General features: G+C 45.5%; 1 protein-coding gene across 1 annotated transcript in view; it reads right to left on the bottom strand.

The window, feature by feature from the left end:
• Positions 1–4,576: 4,576 nt before the first annotated feature.
• LOC129710371 (BMP and activin membrane-bound inhibitor homolog) overlaps positions 4,577–11,230 on the bottom strand; it is a 52,321-nt gene continuing 45,667 nt past the window's right edge. The window contains exon 3 of the mRNA XM_055657328.1: positions 4,577–5,385. Coding sequence (XP_055513303.1) covers positions 4,967–5,385 — 419 coding nt within the window. The 3' untranslated portion in view covers positions 4,577–4,966. The remainder of the gene's footprint in view (positions 5,386–11,230) is intronic.

The raw sequence follows: 11,230 nt of genomic DNA, 5'->3' as shown, positions 1-11,230 counted from the left end.
AACAGGCCCTTCGGCCCAACTTGCTCATGCCAACCAAGATGCCCCATCTACACTAATCCCACCTGCCTGCGTTTCGCCCATAACCGTATAACCATATAACAATTACAGCACGGAAATAGGCCATCTCGGCCCTTCTAGTCCGTGCCCAACACGTATTCTCCCCTAGTCCCATCTACCTGCACTCAGACCATAACCCTCCATTCCTTTCCCGTCCATATAACTATCCAATTTATTTTTAAATGATAAAATCGAACCTGCCTCCACCACATTCACTGGAAGCTCATTCCACACAGCTACCACTCTTTGAGTAAAGAAGTCCCCCCTCATGTTACCCCTAAACTTCTGTCCCTTAATTCTCAAGTCATGTCCCCTTGTTTGAATCTTCCCTACTCTCAGTGGGAAAAGCTTATCCACGTCAACTCTGTCTATCCCTCTCATCATTTTAAAGACCTCCATCAAGTCCCCCCTTAACATTCTGCGCTCCAAAGAATAAAGACCTAAATTGTTCAACCTTTCTCTGTAACTTAGTTGCTGAAACCCAGGCAACATTCTAGTAAATCTCCTCTGTACTCTCTCTATTTTGTTGCCATCCTTCCTATAATTAGGCGACCAAAATTGTACACCATACTCCAGAATTGGCCTCACCAATGTCTTGTACAATTTTAACATTAAATCCCAACTTCTATACTCAATGCTCTGATTTATAAAGGCCAGTACACCAAAAGCTTTTTTTACCACCCTATCTACATGAGATTCCACTTTCAGGGAACTGTGCACAGTTATTCCCAGATCCCTCTGTTCAACTGCATTCTTCAATTCCCTACCATTTACCATACCATACCATTCCCTACCTCATACCATTCCTACCATTTAACCTACCATACCCCTCTAAACCTTTCCCATCCATCTTGGCCTCGTTTTCAGTGTTGGAGTTACAATCCTGATACAAAAAATGCAAGGTGGCTTTCGGAACCTGGTGCGATGGCCAAGATATATCAATTGCAATCTTTCATCTGGTGTCCAAGTATTTTCCGTTGCACTGGTCCAGAATTGAGATGGAGCATTTGGGAATATTTGAAAATGAAAAAATATGCGAAAAAAGGACAATGTTATGGAATCGGATAGCCTTGATTGAAGAACCACCCACCAGGTTCACTATAATGAACTTCAGAACCATATTCCATGCAATCATTTGGATGACTCATTCATGTTGAGGATTAGCTGGTGTTCTTGTGCTTGGCTTTGTTACTGCCATTAGCTCACCATGAATTTTATGGAGATAACCTCAGGGTAAAAAATTCAGTGACATGGGAATAGTCGGGAGGAGATGTGATAATGAGGATATTTGGACGCTGCTACAGAACATAGATAAGTTGTGAGTGTGGGCGGAAAATTGGCAAGCGGAGTTTAACAATGGAAAGTGTGATTTCATACATTTCAGTATCAGGAATGTAAAGTGACTTTTTTCTAAATGGAGAAAAATTGCGGATGAGCAAAGAACGAAGGGATCCGCATGTATGGCCGTACACATTACTGTACTCTATTCCATCTGCCAATCCTTTGCTCACCCTCCCAACCTGTGTAGGTCCTTCTGCACACTCCCTGCTTCCTCAACACTACCTGCACCTCCACCTATCTCCATATCATCTGCAAACTCAGCCAGAAAGCCGCAAAATCCATCGTCCAGATCATTAACATATAACGTGAAATGTAGTGGACCTTAGCTTATCTTCTTACACTCAAAACACAGTGATCATGCACATTTCCTCCCAGTTGTCCACAGTACAGTCAATTAAAAAGGAATAGACACAACATGCTGGAGTAACTCAGCAGGACAGGCAGCATCTCCGGAGAGAAGGAATGGGTGACGTTTCGGGTCGAGACCCTTCTTCGGACCTTCCTTCTCGACCAGAAACGTCACCCATTCCTTCCCTCCAGAGATACTGCCTGTCCTGCTGAGATACTCCAGCATTTTGTGTCCATCTTTGGTGTAAACCAGCATCTGCAGTTCCTTCCTACACAATTAAAAAAGGAAGCCACTGTTAGTAATCAAATAACAAATGTTTTCTAAAAGGAAATGGTTTCTCTGTAGCACTGCATATGTTTGCTTGGAGACATCACGCAATACTCTCAGATTTTGGCTACCTTTTAGAAACATAGAAAGGGAAGTGCTTGTTCAGTTAGATCATGGCCACATCATTACTGATATCCATCCACTCCCATAGGATCCACAATCCTCAGCTCTGTACTTTTTAATTAATTAGCCATAACAGATTTGTGGGGTAGGACTTACAGGGCAACTCAATATAAACGGTGCTTTCTGATTTCACCACCACTTTTCTACCTCATATTTCAAGGCTTTCCTCCCCCATTCTAGAACCTTATCTGGATCACTCAGATATCTTCATCTCTGCCCCCTCCTCTATGCTAATAATATAAATTATAAAAAACCAATGAGTGCTGATTCTTCAGGCACTCTCCTTCCAGCCTGAAAAGGAACAGTGGAATAAATAATGGAGTCTTAGATAGAGTGATACAGCGTGGAAACAGGCCCATTTACCAACTTGCCCACACTGACCGACATGTCCCATCTATACTAGTCCCACATTCCTGCATATGGCCCATATCCCTCCAAACCTGTCCTATCCATATACCTGTCTAATTGTTTCTTAAACGTTAGTCCCAGCCTCAACTACATCCTCTGGCAGCTCGTTCCATACACCCACCATCCTTTGGGTGATAAAGTTACCCCTCAGATTCCTATTAAATCTTTCCCCCTTCATCTTAAACCTATGTCCGCTGGTACGATGGAGCGTTATATTACAGCTTTACCACACACTGGTTAGCCCGCACTTGGAGTATTGCACGTAATTCTGGTCACCACACTGTTGGAAGTGTATGGTTGGACTGTAGCTTTGCATTAATCCACTGCACGAGAGGACATTCACCAGGATGTCGCCTTGATTAGTGGACTTTAGTTATGGGGAGAGATTGGATTGGCTGGACTTGTTATTCCTGAAGTGAGAAAAACTAGAGTGAGCTGACAAGAGGTGTATAAAATTATAAGGCATGGATGGGATGGATGGCCAAAATATGTTTCACATGTCAAGGGCATCAAAGCAAGAGGGCTTAAGGTATGAGGAAGGAGTGTGAAAGGGGGAAGTTTTTATACAAAATGGTTGATATCTAGAACTCACTGTCAGGGCAGGTGATGGATACTATTACGAAATTAAAGAAGCATTTAGACAGCCAGCGGCGACCAAAAAAAGGTCCCACATTTTGGGCGACTACTCACGACCATACAGGCATCACCCCAATTTTCGGCAACCTGCTGCGACTATGCAACTATACCGGCAAGTCGCCGACAAAAACGTGTAAGTGGGACAGGCCCTTTAAGCATGTTCTAGTATGTTCTAGTATGGCAAAATGGGATTAGTGTCAATGGCCAAAAATGGTCAGCGTGGACATGGCAGACCCGTTTCTGTACTGAGGGACTCTATAACTCTTTGACTAACTCATTTATTTTCAGAGCAGTGAGAATGAAAATCACAATAGAGAGAATGTGGGTTTTTCCACAACAGTCCACATCATTGAGGGAAATTTTACATTGGGAACAAAGGGTGACTGAAAATCTGCTTGAAAAGTCAAAAGTTGGATTTCCCAGGACCATTTTTTTCAGAATTGCCAGCATTGCAAAGGAGATTTTGGCCATCATTTATTTAAGCATTCCAATGGATTAGTACTTGCTCCACCTATAACATCATCTTAGCTTTTTAATTTGGACCAAGCAATGCATGGAGGTTGTTGTGCATGATTCAGGATTAAATAGTTTACAACACTTACCTCAATGTTATTTATATGACACTTTACCACAAGAACAAGGCCTGCAGCAGGCTGGAAAAGGTCTAAACTTGAAAACTGGCTCTTGTTTTTTTAGACCTGTAAAATTATGTTGGTTAAACATCTGTCTCTGTGTAGGCAGTTGCCAGGGAAACCAAGGCCTCCATCTTCTGGTAACGTTTAATGTTAACGGTTAACGGGGAAAGATTTAATAGGAACTGAGGAGCAGTCACCACCCAAAACACCAACCCCGCCCCCTACTTGACTCACTGTGGACCCCTTCTCCTCCCCATACTACTGTAGTTAGAGACACACCATGGAGACAGATCCTTTGGCCTGCCAAATCCACGGCCTCCATCGATCACCCATTCACAGTAGATTGATGTAATCCCACTTTCTCATCCACTCCCTACACGCTAGAGGCATTTTACAGAGGCCAATTAACCTACAAACCCACATGTCTTTGGGATGTGGGAAGAAACCAGGGCACCCAGAAGAAATCTACGTGCTCACAGGGAGAACATGCAAACTCTACACAGACAGCACCCGAGGTCAGGATCGAACCAGGGTCTCTGACACTGTGAGGCAGCGGCTCTACCAGCCGCGCCACTGTTCCGCCACTGTGTTCTGTAATACAGGGCGCCGTGAGGCAGATTTAATCGACAGGTGAAAGTTGCTACACAGAAAGAAAACATCAAACGGCATCAGATAAAAGTACCAATAGATAACTGCGGCATGTTGTCAAAGTTGTAATTAGGTTGTACACTACAATACAATACACTCAGAATGTGTGTATCTGTATGGAAGTCCGACATACATCATCCACTGGTATAGTTCACTTGTTCAGTAGGGTCCCAATGGAGCTCACAGTCTTGATGGTTAATCATGAGAATCGTCGCACACCATGCCCGACCAAGGGCTTATACAAACTGCACACTGCCAGGTATCACCATGCCAGCTACCAAAAGCAACAGAGATTGGCACCAGAGCAAGACGTAAGCTAAAACAGTGGTGCCAAATATTTCTTAATCAATCGTGACTGCGTTTTAATTGAAGTAAGAGGCCAATGTTCATGGTTAGCTGGGATTCACCAGGGAGGTTAATGGTTCAGCAGTGCTGCCCATAATCACACCAGGGTTGGCTTCTTGTACCCACTGTATAAGTCCCAAGGGAAAAACGAGCCAAATGTTTCGGCGTAGGGATGGAGGTGGTGGGACTGGCTGTGCAGTGTGCAGCAGGTTTCGTGGTCCCTGGCAATGGCGGCCGTGGCCTCGAAGTCCAGGTTTCCCACCAGGACCTTGTCTGCGGGAGGCTCCTGGAAGGTGTAGTGCAGCCGGGATATCATCTGCTGGTGCTGCCGCTGCAGCCGCTGGTTCTCGCTGCGCAGCATGCGGAGAGCCAGCATCACCAGCAGCACCAGGATGAAGGCCCCCGCGATGCACACCGCGATCACCGCCGCCCGCAGCCACATCTCCTTCCCGTTGCCTTTCTGCTGCTCCGCCACCTTCCTGCCGCCCGACTTCAGCAGCCTCTTGGCTCCACGGTCTGAAATCAGATTGGGAGTTGCTGTTAGTTTAGTTTAGTTCAGAGATACAGCGCGAAAACAGGCCCTTCGGCCCACCGGGTCCACGCCGACCAGTGATCCTCGCACATTAAAGGGCCTGTCCCACTTGGCCGTCATTTACGCGACAGGCCTGTAGTGACTGATGCACGACAGTCACTCAACGGTCACGCGCGACATCATGCATCCGCACAGCTGCCTGGAGCACGTGACGTCATTTGAAGATAGACACAAAATGCAGGAGTAACTCAGCGAGACCGGCTGCATATCTGCAGAGAAGGAATGGATGATGTTTCGGGTCGAGACTCTTCTTCAGGCTCTATCCAACACACCAGGGACAATTTACAATTATACCAAGCCAATTAACCCACAAACCTTGTATGACTTTGGAGTGTGGGAGGAAATCAAAACACCCGGAGAAAACCCACGCAGGTCAAGGGGAGAACGTACGGACACTCTGAAGACGTACAGGTTTGTAAGTAAATTGGCTTTGTACATTGTAAAAAGGGTCCCTGGTGTGTTGGATAGAGCTAGTGTACCGAGATCGCTGGTCGGCACTGTATCTCTAAGGTCTAAAGACGGCGTGGGTTTCCTCCGGGTGCTCCGGTTTCCTCCCACGTCCCAAAGACATGCTGCTTTGTAGGTTAATTGGCCTCTGCAAATTGCTCTGAGTGTGCAGGGACTGGACGAGAAAGTGGCATAATATATAATTAGTGTGAATGGGTGATTGATGGTCGGCATGGAGCCGGTGGGTTGAAACGCCTGTTTCCTTGCTGTATCTTGCGATCAATTATTCAGTCAATCATAAACTCACATGTCAAAACATTTATTATTTAATGTAATGTCGCACAGCTAATTCCCCTGTTCATGGCAGTATTTAGTCTGTCTCTAAAAGGGGAAAGATGGACTAGCCTTGCGTTTGTACGAATTCAATTTAAATCCTATTCATAAACAAGTGTTTTCCCACCAATTCACACAGCAATATTGCTACACAATAGAGGCATGTAGTCACACAACTACTTGGAGGTCAGGAAGAGTTATAAACAAACACCAAGTGATCAGAACACAAGGTCAACTTGTACTTGGACAGCACCCTTTAACTCACTTTACATTTCACCAGTTTTCTCATGTCAAGATGATAATGACATTCAGTTCTTACCACTGATGCTGAACCCAGTGAGTGGAGCCAACATCAGAATTATTAGAAACGGATTAAATCAGCAGTTCAACAAGGCTGTTCTTTATTGACAAACAAAGGCATTATGAATCCTTCTGACCTCATCCCTCTACCCCCGCACTCTGCATTTGATTTTTCTTTCTGTCTGATTCAGAGGTGACCCAACCCAACTCACACGATACGAGGAACTGCAGATGCTGGTTTACAGAAGAAGACACAAAGTGCTGGAGTCACTCAGCAGGACAGGCAGCATCTCTGGATGACAGGGATAGGTGACTTTTCGGATCGGGACCCTTCTTCAGACAGCGTAACAGGATTTTGATCACCTAGCTTTGAATATCTACCACGCTTAGTTTTGTTGAGTTTAGAGATACAGCGAGGAAACAGGCCCTTCATCTCACCAAATCCGCACCTACCAGTGATCACCCATTGACTAGTTCTAACCTACACACAAGGGACAATTTATTAAGCTACAAACCTGCATGTCTTTGTAATGTGGGAGGAAACCAGAGCTCCCGGAGAAAACCCACGTGGTCACAGGGAGAAATGTACAAACTCTGTACAGACAGCACCTGTAGTCAGGATTAAACCCAGGTGACTGTAAGGCAGCAACTCTTCTGTTGGGCCACTGAGCCGCTCTTATAGACTGCAGGTCTCACATTGGTTGCAAGGGTCTCTCAGGACTCACCACATTGCAGTGGGCGTATGTCACCCTTAAGCTCTACCGCTGCAGCACACTGCCGGTCTGGAGTCTCAACGTTTATTTCAGTGCTCTGTGATTAGAGAGTGGTGGTGTGGACCCCAGTGATAACCTTTACCATTAACCCACTCATCTATGTGTAAGAAGGAACTGCAGATGCTGGTATAATCCGAAGATAGGCGCAAAAAGCTGGTGTAACTCAGTGGGACAGGCAGCATCTCTGGAGAGCAGGAATGGGTGACGTTTCGGTTTGTCTGAAGAAGGATCTCAACTGAAAACATCGCCCATTCCTTCTCTCCAGAGATGCTGCCAGTCTTGCTGAGTTACTCTAGCTTTTTGTGTCTATACCCACTAATCTATGCTTGTTTTTGATTCTGTGCCGGTTATATCACCCCAGACTTGAATATAGCTATGGTCCAAACATAGACATGCACTGAATTTCAAAAGTCTAGTCCGTGACATTGAAACAGAGTTTGACAGATGTATTCAAGAGAGAGTTAGATATATTGTAGCTCTTAGGGCTAATGGACTCAAGAGAAATAGGGAGATAGCAAGAACGGGGTACTGATTTTGTATGATTAGCCACGATCATATTGAATGGAGGTGCTGGCTCGAAGTGCCAAATGGCCCACTCCTGCACGTATATTCTATGTTTCTATGAACATGGATAGCCCTTCTCCGATTTAAAAACACCAACATGAATGGCCTTGTTCCGTCTTCTATCAGAGCTCCAGAAGCTTGAGGCATTCTTTGGAAGTGATGGTGGGAGAGTCCTTTGCCAAGGTTCCTTCTCAGCAGCATTCATTCTGAATGGCCTTCAGATCCTACAGGCTGAGGAGTAATCTTATCGAAGTGTCTAAAATCAAGAGGGAAATAGATAGGGTAATTGTACAGTCTTTCATCCAGTATAGGGTAATCAAGAACCAGCTGAAATAGGTTTAAGATGAGAGGGGAAAGATTTAATAGGAACCTGAGGGACAATTGTTTTCACACAGAAGGTGATGGGTGTATGGAATGAGCTACCAGAGGAGGTAGTTGGGGCAGATATTACAACAATATTTAAAAGACACTAGGACAGGTACAAGGATATGGAGGGTTGAAAAGGATATGGGCCAAACCCAGACAAATGGATCTAGCTTATAAGGGCATCATGGTCGGTATGGCCAAGTTGGGCTGAAGGGTGTGTTTCCATGCTATATGATTCGACAGGTCTAATGGCCCAACATGTCGTGGTGACAAATCACAACTTTATTTCACTTCTGGAGCCAAGGAGAGGATTTCAGCCCAGCTCAAACAGCATGTCTTTAGGGGAGGAACCCGATGGTGCTTTACTGTCAAGTGTGCAGAACGCCATTCCCAAAGTCCGGTCTGCACACTAGGTCTTATGGAATGGAGCCCGACCCAGGCGATCCCCAGGCTCCTGTGAGGCCTCCAGCTGTTACCTACATCTGGCCACATGACCCTGCTTACCTTTAAGGTTCAGGCAGAATCTCCCTGACAAATAGATACAACAGGGGGGGAGAGCACTGTGTAATGTGTACTGACGCTCCAGCTCAGGGTCAACCACACAATGGTACAGATAATCAGCGTACAATAAACATTCCCAGTAAGAATCACAATTACTGTACATGGCTGACACGCATCTAATGAGGTACTAAAAAGGAACTAAAGATGTTGGTTTAAACCAAATATCAACACAAAATGCTGGAGTAACTCAGTGGGTCCAGCATCATTGGAAAAAAATGATAGATTGATGTTTCGGGTCAGGACCCTTATTCAGCATTTAATGAGTTATTCATTATTACACACTAGTGAACTAATGAAAGTTGACTTTTTTTTAAAAACACCATAAGGGCAGCACAGTGGCACAGCAGGGTGTTGCTGCCTTATAGCGCCAGAGATCTGGGTTCGGTCCTAACCACTGGTGCTGTCTTTACGGAGTGTGTACATTTTGCCTGTGACCACACAGGTTTTCTCCAGGTGCTCCGGTTTTCTCCCACATTCCAAAGAGGTGCAGGTATGCAGGTTAATTGGCTTCCTTAATTGTAAATTTGCTCATAGTATGTAGGATAATGCGAGTGTACGGGGTGATCGCTGGTCGGTGCGGACTCGGCGGGCCAAAGTTCCTGTTTCCACGCTGTATCCCTGAACTAAACTGAACTGAACATTACTCTGCACTGGATTTGATTACTGCAATTTAAGTGTAGGCTGATGCCGAGATTGCCTCCCTACCCTCCCTCACACGAGACTGCTAACATGAGATGTCTGGATACACAAATGATGACTGCCTCGCTGGGCAATCACCCAGGAACTAAATAGCTGCCAACATGCATATGGTGTGAGGAAACAGAAGGGTGTAATAATCCTTAAGCTAAATACGTTTCCTTCTAATGCCCAACTGTTGTGTGGTTTAGTATTTACAGTAACATATGATACGTGTAACAATGGCTGGTGTTACTTTACCAATTGTACTATGCGGACAATTTGTCATAGAGTGAGGAAACAGACCCTTCGGCCCAAATTGCCCATACCGGCCAACATGTCCAAGCTACACTAGTCCCACCTGCCTGCGCTTGGTCCATATCTCTTCACACCTGCCCTATCCATGTATCTGTCTAACTGTTTCTTGAACATTGGAATAGTTCCAAGCCTCAACTACCTCCTCTACCTCCTCTCTACACCCACCACCCTTTGTGTGAAAATTGTCCTCTGTATTTGTGTTGCAGCAGTGTTTAAGGTGTCGTGTTGCAGACGGTCTCTGTCTGCCGCCACCCCAACCCAAAACATCGTCAATCCATGTTCTTCACAGACGCTGCCTGGCCCGTTGAGTTACTCCAGCACTTCGTGTTTTGCTAAGAAGTTGTTGCCTGTCTGTGATAAAAGGCACACAGTAGAGGGTTTTTTTTAAAAAAACGGAAATTATCTTTTTTAGTTCACGTAATCGGCTTTCCTCCAGCATCACAGTGAATGAATTAAGTATAGCGAACCATGAATTAGAAAGAAAAAACAAGAAAGCAGTGCTGGTATAACGCAGTAGGTCACTAACTCTGGAGAACATGGATAGATGATGTTTCTGGTGGAATTCCTTCCAAAGAAGGGTCCTAATCAAGGGTCCTAGCCACACCTATCCATGTGTCCGAGACGTTGCCTGACCTGTTGAGTTACTGCAGCACTTTGTGCCTATTTGTGTACTAACCAGCATCTACAGTTCCTTATTTCTACAATTTAGAAAGAACCCAATTTTTGAACCCTGGCTTGGTAAATTGGCTAATCTCTGCTTTGTTAGCAAGAGGAGACATGAGAGTTAGCCTTAAGAGCCTGTCCCACTTACTCGTTTTTTTCCGACGACTGCCGGGACCCGTTATAGTCGCAGCAGGTCGCCGAAAATTCTCAACATGTTGAAAATCCAGCGGCGACCAGAAAAAGGTGCGACTCTTTGGGCGACTACTCACGACCATACAGGCGTCACCCCGCGCGACATGTCGCCCAAAGAGTCGTACCTTTTTCTGGTCGCCGCTGGATTTTCAACATGTTGAGAATTTTCGGCGACCTGCTGCGACTGATGATGGGTACCGACAGTCGGCGAAACAAAATCGGGTAAGTAGGACAGGCCCTTTATGAAAATAAATTTCAGCAGGGGAATCCTTTAGCCAACTCTCTGCCCCTGTAACGTGTGTGTGCATAAAAGATGCTGGATCTGGAGTGAGCTTGGCTGTGGTCCCTTCTCCGCCCACTGGTACATGAGCTGCCCGCACGGATTGTCTGGATTAACATATGATGACTGCCGCGTTGGGCGGTGAACCAGGCTCCAAAGAGCTGCCAACATTGACTGATGCAAACCACAACAGGAGTCCCACCCTCACAAGGGGAAATCAGGAAAGGAAACACCAAGCAGGTTGCAAACTGCGGGACGGAGTTTGATGAAACAGGGTAGTGTTCAAAAAACAGTAGC

This window comes from Leucoraja erinacea, chromosome 27, assembly GCF_028641065.1.
Source record: "Leucoraja erinacea ecotype New England chromosome 27, Leri_hhj_1, whole genome shotgun sequence".
Classification (NCBI taxonomy): Eukaryota; Metazoa; Chordata; class Chondrichthyes; order Rajiformes; family Rajidae; genus Leucoraja; species Leucoraja erinaceus.
This window is presented reverse-complemented; position numbering and strand designations above follow the sequence as displayed.